The 16,090-nt window shown below is 40.2% G+C and overlaps 1 protein-coding gene across 3 annotated transcripts in view; it reads right to left on the bottom strand.

Moving 5' to 3' along the window:
- The window catches only part of dmd (dystrophin), a 314,957-nt gene that overhangs the window by 160,251 nt on the left and 138,616 nt on the right, over positions 1-16,090 (bottom strand). For all 3 annotated transcript variants that reach the window (XM_085398703.1, XM_085398704.1, XM_085398705.1), the window contains exons 11-16: positions 14,108-14,203; positions 12,940-13,038; positions 11,595-11,776; positions 9,804-9,954; positions 6,554-6,673; positions 5,293-5,394 (exon numbers count right to left, since the gene is read on the bottom strand). In XM_085398703.1, coding sequence (XP_085254829.1) covers positions 5,293-5,394; positions 6,554-6,673; positions 9,804-9,954; positions 11,595-11,776; positions 12,940-13,038; positions 14,108-14,203 — 750 coding nt within the window. The remainder of the gene's footprint in view (positions 1-5,292; positions 5,395-6,553; positions 6,674-9,803; positions 9,955-11,594; positions 11,777-12,939; positions 13,039-14,107; positions 14,204-16,090) is intronic.

Raw genomic sequence — 16,090 nt, 5'->3', positions numbered from 1 at the left:
CTCTCACAGAACCAAGATCAGGAGGGGTAAATAAAGGGACATATAGGAAACACTAAATAAAAGAAGAAGAAACCAGTGGAAAGTAAGGAGACTGACAGAAAACAAAATAACAAGTTAAAGATGGAAAACTGAATAAGAAAATAGGAGGGAAAAGGAAGGAGGGAAGTTAGATGCCAAAAAAGGATGAAATGGGCCGACAGGTGAGAAAAATTGAAAAGAAGATAACACTGGTAGGAGAGAAAGATGAAAAAGGAAAACAAAAGAGATGGTCAAGCAAAGGTCACAACAACAACAACAACAACAACAACAACAACAACAACAACAGGCAGCACAATGAGGAGGCAGGTGCTCTACATTCAATGTTATTTATACAGCATCAAATCACAACAACAGTCACATCAAGGTGCTTCATATTGTAAGGTAGACCCCACAATAATGCATACACACAAAGTAGCTCACAGGCCTCCATTGCGCTCGAGGCTTGTGTGCTAATTTTTTTTTTACCATGTCGTGGAAAGAAATGACCAGTAGAACAAAGCACATATTGTCCTCTAGTATCATGAGGAAGAATCAATGTTCAGGACGATCCAGGGTTAGAAGATAAAGAAATATTGCCAATATTTAGAGCACATGTTACCCTTTCTCTGAAAAAGCACATCAGCCACCTGCAGAAGTGGAAGAAGGCTATGAAGTGAAGAAAAGTGATGAAGAATCTGAACTATGTTCAAGTAGGTTCTCAGGCATCCAGGACATGGTAGTCTGAGGAGCTTGGAGAGAAAGTGACTGGGCTTCTTGAAGTTTCTTGAATTTTCAGAATGTGAAACTGTAATAGAAGATGTGTCAGAGGACTACACATCATCCATTTCAATTATGATGAAGACAAAGAATCAAGCAGGAAAGAGGAATCAGCTGAGACAGAGGAATATTTGCAGTAATGTGAGGAAACACTGATCTGGTCTTCTAACCTTCCCAGTGACAGACGATGCATGACTCTCTCATGTGCCTCAGAGAAAGATGATCTACCACAGTCCAAGCACATGTGCCAGGTCCCATACTCCTTCAGTGGCTTTTCTACTCGAGTACTGAAAGCATTATACACAGTGTATTCTGCTTGTATTCTGCTTTTTAACGTTCACATGCCAATGGATGCATCAGAGACCAAGTTGGGGTTCAGTAACTTGCCCAAGGACACCTTGGTAAGAACTCCAGACTAGAGCACACAGAGATTGAACCAACAACCATCCAATTAGCAGATGACCTGCTCTACAGCCAACTCAATGACGAACAAGGAGGGACAACGAGAGAGGAAGAAAAATGGACCGAATGCAGCTGTAGGCATATGTGGGTGTGTTGATTCTTACTGCCGTGCATCCAGTAGAGTCGCTACGGCCAGTTTATGACATCCTGAGTCTGGTAGAGAAGTTTTCATGCTGACACAAGATTAATCACAGAAGCACAAAAAGGACATAATTTCTTGATAAAGACACAATAGATGATCATCGTTCATGACACAAACGTGCTCCTGTGAGGTGTATGGAACACGTGGGTGTTCCTCCTGCTGTAATGTAAGATCCTGGTACTGATGTGACTGTATGAGCACCAAGTCCCCTTCAGAGGACTCTGTCCAACAGAACATCCAAGTAAACCAGGGAACTATGAGATACAAACATGGGCAGCATCTGATGCAGGTCCAGCTGTACATGGAACATGCTCGTGTGCGATGGCAAACCGTCTGTCCTGCAGTCAGGACACGAGTTGTCCCTAACATTGCAGGTTTCCAAAAGAAAACAATCACCTGTAACAGCTTGTTTACTGTATATGACCCTTGGCCTGCAACTGCAGAAAGAAAGCTGTCCATGATGGGACCAGTGCAGAGGAATAAACCTGAGCTTCCTCCTGCACTTGGGTCAAATATGGACACGCCTTTGTCCTCATGAAAGTTTGCCTTCACTCAGACTCATGCCCTGGTGTCCTACCATGCCAAAATATAGAAAACTGTCAGGCAATGAGTTGGAATAAAGTTGAATAAAACCTTGAAACACAGAGATGGATGATATTTTATACTTGTTGCTTTATAAACAGTCAAAGCAAACGGGGTCATTTTTGAGCCCAGAGGACAACAGATGTGATTATTTGCTGCCAGTAAAAAACTTGAAGTAGTTTAAAAACAGCTTCCTAAATTAACTTTGACATAAACCCGTCTGTGATCATCTGTTAAAGCAGCCGACTCTGGTTGTGAAACGATCCTCACGATAACTGATGATTTCATTTATTTTTTTTACCCAAAAACAAAGAATCATTTTGTATAAATAAGGTTTTATCAGATATAAATTTGAAATGAAATAAAGAAATAGTGTCAAAATGTTTGAATTAAGTTTTAATTAAAAGTGGGGGAAAATCTACTTCATATTAATTATCAATCAAAGCAGATGGGGACATTTTGACCCCTGAAGACAACAGCTGTGATTATGTGCTGCCATTTAAAATTTATAAATGATTAAAAAAAACATTCTCACTAAAGTTTAACATACAGCACTCTGTGGTTATTCAGACAGTCAAAATAATCTAAACATTTAAATATTTTATTGTCTCGTTTTATTTTCGCTCAAAAACAGACGATACTTTATGTAAACAAGGTCTGGTGCCCCTAAATTGTAAAATGAAGGGTCAATTTGTGGTAATGTGTTAGTCTTAAGTAAAACTCAGGTGTATTGATTGATAATTTATACTTATATACACTTATATACATTTTTGTCCCCTGAGGGTTAATCCTTCCATCTTGACAAGTTTCCCAGTTCCAGACATCAGACCCATCCCCACAACATAATACTCCTACCACCAAGTTCCATTATTAGATGTTCTTTGGTTTGTAAGCCTCAGCCTTCTTTCACCAAACATAAAGCCAAAGAACCACAGCTGCGTATGATCTGACCAAACAGCTTCCAGTATGGATGATTTTGCTCCAGGTTGTCCTTAGCAGACTTTAGTGTGGCTTAAAGGTGTGAAGTGGATTTTTTCAAAAGGAATTCACCACTTGGCTAAGTCCTTCACTACTGTCTTGACAGTTGTTCTGAGGTCTTTAGATACATCTCTCATCTTTTTCTTTCCAGAGCCTTTAAAATACTTATTTTCTGTACCGTTCCTGTGTACTACACGTACATGCATCCATGATAAGTCGTGGTCATCTTCCTGATGTGCTCGTGGATCTCTGTTGTTTCCTGGATTGCATTTCTAAAACTCACTATTCCTTGGCCTCCTTCCTTCCTTCTGCTTAGCATACAGTCTCAGGGTGTTGAATTTAGGTTGAAACCCTCCATGCATGGTAAGGAGCTTTCTTATCTTGATGTCAGCGGCTTCTATCTCCTCTTCTGGCAAGTTTATTATCCTAGCACTGTACCTGACGACTGGCAGGGCATAGATGCTGATTAGGCCTATGCAGAACATACAGGGACAGTCCATCTCCTTGGTAATAGGATCATGTAGTTTTAGAGTCTCTACTTTATAATATAAAGCACCTTCAGGTTGGTCAATCTCATCTTACAGTCTTGAGCAGTGTTGGTCAAGTTACTTGTAAAAGTAACCAGTAACTAATTACTGATTACTTCCCCAAAAAAGTAATCCCGTTACTTTACTGATTACTTATTTTCAAAAATAATTAATTACTTAGTTACTTAGTTGCTTCAGTTTCACGATTTACAACCTGAAGAGGTGATAAATCGATAGATCTTTCAGCCCAATTCTACTTTTTCTGCATAATCCATCATACAAAATGTAATCAAATGGAAAAGTCTCTTTTTAAAACTTGTTTTATTAGTTTTAATCTTTTAACTTCATGCATCAAGCAAACATTTAATTATATGCAACATTCTCTGACTGGAAGAAATTAGTTTAACATTTAAACCTATTTTCTGCACATTCCAGCACATAAAATAAAATATTTTTTGTGTTTACACTCAGTCTTTCAAATAGATGCAAGTAAAACACAGCAGAAAATAAATCAGGAGTGGGGCAGGCGGAGGTTTGTCCTGGTGCAGGTGTGCCGCAGCGGTCAGTGGAAGGAGTTTCTCTGTGAGTTTCCCATTACCTCGTAGCTACTCGGTGCTTGCTCGGAAGTTTAGGGGTTTTTTCGTTGTAAAAAGAAGTTTTCTTCCCACGCACAGCGGACGCTAAACTCAAAGTAAGGTCAGTACTTCCACGCTTTAAACGCTGCACGCTCATACTCTCTCCGCACTCGATATATGATCCATTGTTGATCTGCACACAGCTGTTGTCACTAACGGCGCACTCGCTTACGTCACTGTCGTGAGACATTCTCGCAAAAAATCACGGTTTTAGTAACGCAGTAATGCAGCGTTCCTACGGGAAAGTAACGGTAATCTAATTACCGTTTTTGCAATAGTAATCCCTTACTTTACTCGTTACTTGAAAAAAGTAATCGGATTACAGTAACGCGTTACTGCCCATCTCTGGTCTTGAGTGACTGTATCTAACAGTAGCTGGTATTTCTGACAATTCCTTTGTGTGACCCACTCATGTGTTGAGCCATATGTCTGTCCATCTTAGCCATGATGCCTGACAGGAGCTTCCACGTGGCGCTGAGGCAGGTTATTGGTTGGGACCAGCCTCTTCTGGGAATCTGGGGATCAGTCTAATCTTTGGTTAGCCATTCCATGTGCAGGTCATTCATTAGCAGCTAGAGTGCTGTCAGCTTGTTTAGCTAGTAACTGTGAATCATGTCAGAGCCTGGTGTTGTCCAACTCTTCATGCGTGAGACTCTTTCTTGGATTTATTCCACTGTGATGGTTACTAGGCGAGGTTAGGGGAGGTAGCCAATGAGCATTTTCTTATGTGCTGCATCCTTCTCTGTCTTCACCCTTGGTGGGCTGGTCATTTATTGTTTGCCTGCTACTGAGAGTACACCTCAGATTGTTCAGTGGAGAACAGCCGATTTATTCTCCTGGCTTCTATGTCTCTGCAGTTTTAGAGATACTCTGAACCAGTCAAGCCATCACAGTTTGGTCGTTTAAATCCGTACACTTACACACTTTTTCAAAATTCTTTCCGAAGAGATAATCATGGTTCATCACTTATTCATAATATTATGCCTGATCTGTGCATTTGTGTTAATGAGCAAGTTGAACATATATAGATAAAATGTAGACAATAAGTGTATACGAGAAGCATTTATCCAATCTGTTCTAGACAGGTGAAGAACCCTCACATGCATAGACACATTCGGGTTTCTCAATACATCAGCAATCTTATCTGTGATCCTACCTTAGACAGTCATACCTGTTCATTGGTGAAGTGCTGCCATTTCAGCAGAGTCTCCTGCAGCACAATCCAGCGTTCTTCTGTCCATCTACAAATCGCTGCCCAGCGGTCACCAAGCACCTGCACAAACGAAATAAACACAGACACCCATATAGATCCCACTCAGTCCCCTAGAGCGTGATATGTGTATCCTCAAGCTTTTGAGTCCTTAGAGTTGGAGAAACTATTCCTGAGGTTTACCCTCTTCTGGACAGAGACCTCTGATGTTACACCTGGAATCTGCAGTTTTCTGCTCTTTGTCAAACACCATTATGTGAGGTTGGTTTGCCAGCGCTTCATTTTCAGGTCATCATGCCTTTTATACAATGCAGCCTACTATGTTATCGATCACCTCTCAAATTTGTGTTTTGTGAAGGACGTTTTTAATGCATCCTTTTATGTAAGTGTCCTAATTTTCTTTGGTTCACAGCAGCCTTTACCTCTGATTCAAGCTGTAGTTTGCACTGTTGTGCTTATCTCATCCATAAATAAAATATGTTACAATGGGCTCCAGATTTGATTTTCTCTTTATCTGTAATCCTTCTTGCTTTTACCAGCTCTCATGGATGTGCCCACAGTCAGTCTGTTTCTACCATCAGATTTTTGTCCAAACCATAGAAAACCGACTCTCGTTATTGCCAGCGGATTAATTTTCCGTTCTCTTGTTTCTTTTTCAAGTGATGAAAAATAAGTTTCATGGTCTCTCCAAATTATAGATGGCATAACATTTTAACACATTACCCTTGAAGGGCTTGACTCAATTTTGGGGCTAACCTTAGGCTAACCAGTCAAACTGCAGTTTGTAGCACTTGTGTTTCCCTCAATTTTTCTGGAGCATTAGGAATTCTACTTTAATTATTGCAGATTTTGTGAGTTAACAGGGGGAACAAACAAGTACACATCAAAGGCTAAGAGAAGGATGGATAATTAATCACAAAGACAAAGAACTGGAGTTTGTGTGATGATGACAAGTAAATTAATTTAGCAAAAAGTTAAGATAAACACACATACAGCAACAATGTCTTACTGCAGCTAATTACTGCACAACTGCAAAGACAAAACAAGCTCAATGTATTTTCCATTAGAAACAAAAAGCCCACGTTTTGCTGGAGACAAAAAAGAGAACTCAAAAAACATTTAGACAGAAAATTAGCCCGTCAATAAAATCTCTTGCTAATCTGTGTGATCAGCAAAAATATGTGCTGTGTGTGTGTGTGTGTGTGTGTGTGTGTGTACTTGCCTGAAGTTTGTTCTCCAAGGCAGCAGTGGTGCTGTCTCCACTGTTCTCATCTACCACCACCACCATGTGGGTCAGAGAGTTCACCCTCACCTGCTCAAGTTCCAGGTCCTCCTGCAGGAGCTTTAGCACACATTGGCACCCATCAGTATAAGGAATTCCCAAAATGCTGATGGTTTAATCACAGATTAAATTCAAGATTAACCTGCAAAAGAATAATGTGAAGAGAAAACTACGGACTGGAGAGAAATCATGAAGATACCACATGCTGCCAAACATGTTGGAGCAATTTTAGGGGATGGGCCTGTAAGTCTGTGAGTGGAAATGTTCAGAGATGATGTGAGAGCTGATAGTAGTGGAATGGATTCTGAAGTGTGCACAGCTACACTTGCAGCTCAAATTCAGTCAAATGCTAGCAAAACCGATCATGTGCAGGATGGCTGTAATTGCCAGGCAATGTACATTTTTTAGAAACTGTCTTGAATTAAAGCAGGAAGTCTTTCAGAAAGTTCAATCACACAACGACTGAATAATTGTTTGATATGTAGTACACCACCTTGTGTGTGGTGGAGCACACACTTGAGTTGCTTACTTGAAACCACCACCCCAGTTTATCAATCTTGACTTTCACAAAGTGTTGCAGAGATGTTGCTCAACCAAGACAGCCCCATAACATCCAGACCCTGAACTTTTACATTTCAGGGTCTGTATGCTTGAAAATGACGCGCCAAAAAGGAATGATTACAAACTCTGTGTAAACCACCTTGGTATCAAAATAAACATCACAACAAAGTAAACATCACAGCAGATACCATTGTGTCAAAGTAACATATAACCCCTAACCTCTATATAGCATATAGCAAAATGCGAAGTGTAATTTTGTCACGCTCTAAACAAAATTTACTGGACCAGCAAACGAAGGCCAAACTTGCAGTTTTGAAATCTGTAGATCTGTGCTTTCAGCAGAGACGCTGTCTGTGCACATGCTGTTGGGTGAACGGGGGAATCCGTACTTCGTGTTTACACCTTTTTGCAGGATCTTTTTTACCTGCTGTTTAGATGTTTGATGTTTTAGCTGTGTTTGGTGGTCATGGATATGGATTTGTGAGCGTTTTGCTGACTTTTCTGTGGAAGCACAAACCAGCACAGCTCCTCCTCTTCCCCCAGTACAGGGGGCATTGTGGTTGAACAGGTTAAGGAACTCAGGGTGAATCTCCTCCTCCCAAGGAGAAGTACTATCAAGTAGTTTTTTTAAACTGTCTCAGTGGCCTTTGACCTTATAATGGGTGAGTTGTCTCCCTCATCTCCACATTCTGCTTCCTATATGGAAGGTGTGACCCTGGGATTGAGGAGATCTTCAAATGTTCCAACAGCCACCTCACTATGTCCCCAGTAGAGGTCATCACACTCCAGTCCATGTGTGCAGAGCACTACCTCCCTCTTCTGACGTCAGCTGACGTCTTGGATCATGACTACGTTGACCTCTTCCTCTTACTTCAAGCACTACTTCACCAAATGCCCGTCCCCTGGTCTGACTTTAGGGTGGAGTCCCTATAACCTAGTCTGGGTGAAGGTAACATGATTCCTCTATTTTTCTATCTTCGTGGTAGTTTATTGAAACCACTCTGTCTAGGACAGAGGTGGGCAATCTCAGTCCAGGAGGGCCGGTGTCCCTGCAGGTTTTAGATGTGTCCTCGAACCAACACAGCTGATTTAAATGGCTAAATTAGCTCCTCAACATGTCCTGAAGTTCTCCAGAGGCCTGGTAACAAACTAATCATGTGATTCAGATGTGTTGACCCAAGGTGAGATCTAAAACCTGCAGGACACCGGCCTCGTGGACTGAGATTGCCCACCCCTGGTCTAGGAGCTATGCTTTGGTGGTAAGATTCAGTGGGCTCAAGATCACTGCAGGGTTTTTGCTTTTTCTGGTCACCTCTTGGCTTCAGTGATCTCCAGCTTCCACCAGGCCATTTTGCAGCCAGGTGTGAAGCGGCAGGGATAAAAGTTAGTACCTCCAAGTATGAGGCCATGATTCTCCATGAAGGTTCTGCTATGGATTTACTGCTGTCCTCATAAGCTACAAGGAGTGGAAATGAGAGGCTTCAACATAAATTAAGTAAAGGAAATGTATGAAAAAACACACTCTTACTGCTGTATGATTCACACAGAAGATTATTCCTCATAGACTTCAAAAGAGTGGTTAATGTGTACACACAGGTCATTCCAGCTCTGGAATAACTTTATTATAGAGATTTTATATTTCTTTACCTTATGAATGACTAAAATTAGGCCATGTGTTTCAAAAATCTAACTTTTAGTAGATATGGCAACAACTCTTTTTGTGAGTTTTATGGTTCCAGTGCTGGTAATGCAGTAAGGCAGTGGGGTAATTAAATTTAGCAAGATGAATGCAAATGTTTTCAATGTTCATGTTCAGGCAACAAAAACAACAACGGAGCTGGGTAAGGAACAGATTGATGGGTAAACAGATGGACAGATGTTCACACACCATGAGGAAAGATGCAACAAAGAAGCGAGGGAGATGCAGATAATATGTACATAGGAGGAGATTCGAGCAGAGTGGACACACCTGCCACAGCACAGCTGAACAGAATCTGACAGACAAGACACAGGAAGCACAACTGAACATGACCCACATGAGACAGGACTATCAAAATAAAACAGTATGTAATGCACACGCTGAGAGCCAGATAAGACACGTGAACTTGACAGAGGGAGCGGACATAAACAGACATGGAGACACGACTGACTGAGGAGACAAAAGGATGAAACAGATAAATACTGGGAGCAGGACTAAAGATATATTCACTAGACCAGACAGGGAAAACAAATAATCACAGAGACAGGACACAGAGAGACGAGACAGACACAGGGCATGACCAGGGAGACAAAAAGCGAATGTGCATGAGTCTATATCCCTGATACATTCAGGGAGGTTTCCCTAAACATGCCGACACACTTTAAAGACGATTGTGTAATCAGCAAGTTTGATTTTGATTATCTACAAAGTTTTATTTTAAACTAAGATCTGTAGACGCTGGATTGGAGCCACCCTTTTTTTAATTCTTTTTGAAATCAAAAGCTTAATGGCAAGACTGTAAGGAATGTTTTAATCACTTTAACTGCGAATGACAACTTGTTGTGTAACATTATAAGGAAAAAGGGAACAACATGGCTGGATTAGTAAAGCAATCTTTCAAAAACAAGGATCAGCCTAGTACACGCCCACCTTGTGTTCTTCTACTCGGCGCTTGATGTCCTCCAGGTCAGGTCCCAGTGCCTGAGCCCCCATCTTCTTAATACGTGCTTCTGTCACATCCAACCAGTCTGTGAGTTGCTGCAGCTGCTCATGCTGCAGGTCCATCAGAACTTCATGGAGTCTGGGAGTGAGATGCAATTCAGTAATGTCTTATTTTGAAACCACAGCAGGTATTTACATAGCTATTTTCTAGTCTTACTTGTTGCCAAGTGTTCATCTATCTCACTTCCACACAGCCACATTGAAATCATCAGTTAAGCTAACATACATGTCTTTGGACTAAGGAGGTGTGGCGTGGTGGCAGTGTTAACCTGACAGTGCTAAACTAACACTGGTGGATCATGCTACCATCCACAGAGACCGAAGGGTTTAAACCTCAGGCACTAGCGATTAGAGCTGATTTACTTGACTGACACTTAGTATCTTGTCTTAGTGGTGTGGTGTTAGTGGGATGACATTAGTTGTTAGATGTGTTATTAAAACATTTTTTAAATGTGAAGAGTGGTAAAGCAGTCTTTTTGAGAACTGTATTAGGTCAAATTACATACACTTATCATGGGCATGAGTGTCATGGAAATTTATGTTTGGAGGTGTAAAGGTGAGGCTTTCCACTAGGGTTGGTTTGCTGCAAGAGTTTAGTGGAACATTGCAGAGAGTGGATGGAACAAGGACTTTCTCCAACTTCACCCAAAATCAAATGGACTTCTTTCTTCTATCAAAGAGCTTTCTATCTAACATTCACACTTCAATGGATGTATTTGAGAGCAACTTGTGCTTAGTATCTTGCTTAAGGATATTTGGCAAGCAGACTGGGAGAGCCAGGAATTGAACCACCAACCTTCCAATTAGTAGGTGACCTGCTCTACTTCAAGAGCTTCCAACAGGACGATGATGCCAAATACACATCAGAATTGTTTTTGAAAAGGAAAATTAAGCTTCTGGAATGTTCTTCTCAAAGCCCTGACCTCAACCCTACTGAAAAAATTGTGGAGTATGCTTAAAAGCCTGATCCCGGCCAAGAAACTAACCAGTTTAAATTAAATCTATTTTTAAGAAGTGTCCACAAATATACAGACACAATTATGCCAGAAGCCTCTCGATGACAATCATTAAGTGCACCTTGCTAAGGCATGTTTGGCCAAATATTAGTGGCAGTCTATGCATATATTTGAACCGGCATACTAATTTTAACCCTGTGTGGATTACAGAAAATAAAGATAAATAAAGAAAACTTGTGCACCCAAATATGTACACATTACAATGATTCCACCCTGGAAAACACAGCTGAACAAAATCAAAGAAATTACATTGGGGATTGACATTCGTGTCCATGATGAGTGTAAAGTTCTGATCACAGCTGTATATCACGCCTGATAATACTGGTGGTGCTGAAAAGGGTTTTACAGTCTTCGAGCCGCTTTCAGCAAAGATGCAAGATTTTGAGAAGTGAATAGAATTTCATAAAGTCACAATCAATGTTAAACTGTATTGGTGATTATCAAAGCTCTCACTGATGCGATCTCTGATAATCACCAATGCAAACAAGAAACCTTTTTAGACCCATTAAAAATAGTCTCAGTGGAGACTACTCATCATGTTGCTTTAACTAACTTTAACTGATGGAAAATGACTTAAAGATGTATCTTCTAAGAAAATACTTTCAAAATATCACATGACCAGGCTTCTGTCAAAACAAGATCAATAAGATAGATGTGAGTTTTAATATTGTTAATTGTACTGATGCTTGTTTAATGTATGTACCTGCTCTGTCGCTCCATGCTAGCGACTCTTAGGTGCTCCCACCGGGAGTTGAGAAGGTTCATTTGCTCTCTGACTTCAGAATCCTCCTCTTCACTCAGGTTTCCTTCCCCCAGCAGGGCAGCACCGGCCCGGAGGACTCGTCCTACACTGCTCTGGTGTGTTGTCAGCTCCACCATATACCCCTGTTATTAAAGAAACAGATGGAAGAATTGCACATGCATATTCACAGTAATTCAACTATTTTTTAATCCTACAAAGGTGAGGGGGTACCTCATATTACTATGGCACCTACTGCTTCATCTATTTTTATTGAACACTTAACTGCAATGTGATCCTTCCAGGATATCAGAAGGCAGAATGGTCAGAGTAAGTGAGTGCATCAAAGTCCTAGAAGCTCCCATTCAGTACAGTTAATGCATCGCTTACAGTTAAAGCTAAAAACAGCTGCCCATTGCAAACAGCTACTGCAGGAGACCAGCTGTTTCCATACCAGATATAAAATGCTTACAAACAACAGATTTAAAAACTTTTCCATGCATAAAGTTTTATTACAGTAAGATATCCATATCTCACAGATTTAACTGACGTAACTGCAACTGTTTATTCTGACTGTGGCTTAAACCCTTTTCATATTTCTGCTCTTTGATCACATTTCACAGGCAAAATGTGACGTTGATACCGTAGATTTTTAACGTCCCCCTTCACATCTTATTTTGTGAAACTGTAAAATTATTTTTTTAGCTATTGGATATTCTATGGATTGATGACATCGGAAAATATAGAGGATCAGTGATAATCAATACATTTTCAGCTGCTGTGACACAAATATGAGAGTCCTTTAAAAGAAAAAAGTTTTCTAATCCTGTGCACATGGAATAATAGCTCAGTGTTATTTGGGCATTTCACCTTTAATTATACAGTTCCAAAGATCCAGCTGTACGCAAATGTGTGAAAACATAAAATCCCTTTAGAAACGTAAGACAGTGCAAACATTTTATTACCAGCTGTACTTTAGTTTGTCTAGTGTCCTAAACTATATAAACTATTCAAATGCCCATATGACATGTTTTCTATTTCACCATTCACTAACAGCACAGAGAAGGTGTTGTTTAAATATGCCAAAGTTTTCTTTAAACAAACAGTATTATTAAAGCTCTTCATGACCGTGTCCTATTTTTTGGTCACCCTAAACTATTCTGACAAAAGAATTTAAAATTCTATTAACTCTAAAAAATTCACTGGTCAGCTGTGGGAATCCTGAAAATAAGTGTTGAATCTTAAAAAATAATACAATACCTTTATTTAATTTAAAAACCACAATCCAGTAGGATTTCACTAGTCCTACCTCGTGTGTGTGAAACTGCTCCTTAACCTCCTCCACATGGTTGGAGATAGGAGCCTGGCCCTGGAGACCATCTTCAGCGGACAGAAGCCATGTCAAGACCTTAAAAGTTACATTTAATTAACATAACAATAGCATACTTTCTTTTTTTTTCTAAAATACAGTTTTTTTCTTCTTCTTTATCTTTCATTTTCTCCCTCTAGGGGTTGCTATATCAGATCATCTTCTTCCATCACACCAACCCTCTGCATTTACTCTTTCACTACATGCATGAACTTTCTCTCGGGTCTTCCTCTTTTCCTCCTGCCCGAAAACCTCATTTTTAAACATCATTTGTCCGATTGATCTATCTGCACTATTGGGTTGAAATCAGAACTCTGTACATACAAGTTCTTCTACACTCACTGGCACATGTCTTTATGGACCTTGCTTTGTGCACTGGTGAGCAGTCATGTTGGAACAGGAAATCCTTGCCACAAAGTTGAGAGCATGAAACTGTCCACAGTGTCTTTCACTGAAAATAGGGCGCCGAGTCCATAATCTCCCACCAAACTTGGCACGATGCAGTTAGACAAGAACCGTTCTCCTGGCATCCACCAAACCTCATCTGTCTCATGTGTTGGATTGCAATACAGAGAAGTAGGATTTGTCACTCCAGAAAACACGTTTCCACTGTCCACCGTGCTTTATACTACTCCATCTGACACTTTGCATTGGGCTTGGTGATATAATGCTTGAATACAGCTCCGTAAAGATCTCTACGCACTATTCTTTAGCTAATCTGAAAGCCACATGAAGTATGGAGATCTGTAGCAATCAACTGTGCAGAAAGTTGGCGACCTCTCTGGACTATGTACCTCAGCATCCACTGGAAAATTTAGTAGAGAACAGGTGGCATCCTATCATGGTACCGCAATGAAAGTCACTGATTTCCTGAAAGCAACTCATTCTTCCACAAATGTTTGTAGGAACAGTCTGCATTTAAAATGCACTGCCCGGCGACAGTGTGCCATCGAAGAAACCACACGTTTCTTATACACTGAGAGATGTCGCATGCAGGAAGGTGGTGACTCACACACAGACACACCCACGCACACACAATATTTGCTTCTGTACATTAAATGTTTTATAAAGTAGATATGAGTCCTTTATCATCACCACATTGTCTTACCTCCTCCAGTGCAGCCTGGTAGCTTTCCAGGCTGGTGGTTCCTGCAGGCAAAGGACTGAGACGCTGCTGCAGCTCCTCTTGGCTGGGATCCAGCAACTAAACAAGGCAGCAACAGGTTAGAGATAACAGGCAGAGACAGAGTCCGATGGTGGAGATGACGTGAGGAGAAACAGAAGAATGGAGGGCACCAGGGTTAAGAAGTCGAGGTGAAAAGAGGACAGACAGAGATGATAAAACAAGCAGAATGTCAAAAATCAGAGGGGTGAGCAGGGAGGGATCGGGACGAGTAGAAAATATTAAAGGCAACATGTGAAAGAAATGTGGGAAACAGAGGCGATAAAGAGAGATAAGGAGAAGCCTCTGAGTGTCAGATATTAATGATGATGATGATGACAAGCAGTTTTAAACTTTCTCCAAACTTAACTCGTCCTCTCTCTCCCCTTATCTCTCTCTGTGCGCTCACTTCTGATCTAGACACCAATAATTCTCTCTTTTTATCTCATCTCAGTGCTGTTTCTCTCACTTCATTCTTCTCTCTGGTAATAAGGTCATAAGATGATTCAATAACTGCCAACCACAGTCAATGCTGCCGTCTCTTAATGTCTATTTTGCTTGGATCTGTGTGACGGTAGACGCATAAATGTTTAGCCTATCTAACATAAACAAATAAAAGGAGTGTAGGGTAAAAGTGTAAGGGTGTAAGGGTGTAAGGGTACGCTACGGAAGAGGAATTCTGGGCCCACTTTCTTTTTCTAGTGGGCCTAATCCTCTTCTGTAGTAAACCCTACACAATCTCGTTTCTGACTTTTTTATTTTCTATTATTAACTAATTGATAAATTTCTTATATTGGTTGATCCTACCTATGATAGTTATACACTGTTTGCCCAAGTTTTCTTTCTTTTCTGTTTTTAATTATCGTTGCTTTAGCTGTTTTTACTTTTTTGTGTTCTGTAACATACTTTGGAACTATGTTTAGAAACGGCTTCATATTTTAAGTTTTACATTTATTATTAGTCCATCCCCAAAAACAACAAAAGGGGGTGAAAAAAGATCAAATACTCACAGTTGGGTTAAAGATTGAACTGTCAAAATCAGTATGAAATGTTTTGTAGCTTTGTTTTTCTTTTTCTCAAGATGCAAAAACGTCAGTAGAAAAATTGCGTTTTCTATTGTCTATGAAATTATAGTTGTTGATAGCTTGAACAGCCTCTTGATGTCACCTCACAATAAATATGCTTGTAGGTTCACCTACTAGATGTAAAGCTCATGTGACAATTGATTTATTTTCACACAAGATGAAAACAATAAGAAGAGGAAGCTTTAGACGTCTATTTCTGAGTTCAGTCGTGGGTTTGATTCGGTTTAGCTGACTCTGTCTAATGTTCAAAAAAGCTGCATCAGCAAAGTCTCTGAATTGTTGTAACAACCAAAGATAAAGACGAAACTCTATACAACAACGAACCAGCCTTTTTTATTTTTATATTTGTACGCCAAAAAACATGATTTCATTCTACTTGTGCACTTATGGGCCTTTAGTTCTTACACTACAGCAAGAGGAGCAGCATGTGCTCATTTAATCAAATAGCTCCCCTTGACTTTCCAAATATTATTGAATAGAACAGTTTAAGTAGGTATGTCAGCATGACACATCTACTTATCTGCAAGTTAAGCAGATGTGTCAAGAATACTGAATATCTGCAAGTATTGTTGAGCCATTGAATTAAACGATTTATGAGAAAATTGCTACATATAGCTTAACTCCATCCACATGGGTTTGACTTGACACTCAGATGATTTTTTAAACCAAGTACAAGCTTGTTCTAATAAAAGCTTCAAGAGTGCTGAAAGATCAAATAAGTAATTTATCCTTGTGTTTAGTCTGTGCTCTGTCGTGAAAACAACTATCCATCGTCCTGACCAACGCCAGATCCCTCACAAACAAAACGGAGGAGCTTCAATCAGAGATTTACTACAACCGTCCG

The sequence above is a fragment of the Rhamphochromis longiceps genome, linkage group LG23 (genome assembly GCF_057381845.1).
Source record: "Rhamphochromis longiceps isolate RC_006_pf linkage group LG23, R_longiceps_female_GT1.1, whole genome shotgun sequence".
NCBI lineage: Eukaryota > Metazoa > Chordata > Actinopteri > Cichliformes > Cichlidae > Rhamphochromis > Rhamphochromis longiceps.
This window is presented reverse-complemented; position numbering and strand designations above follow the sequence as displayed.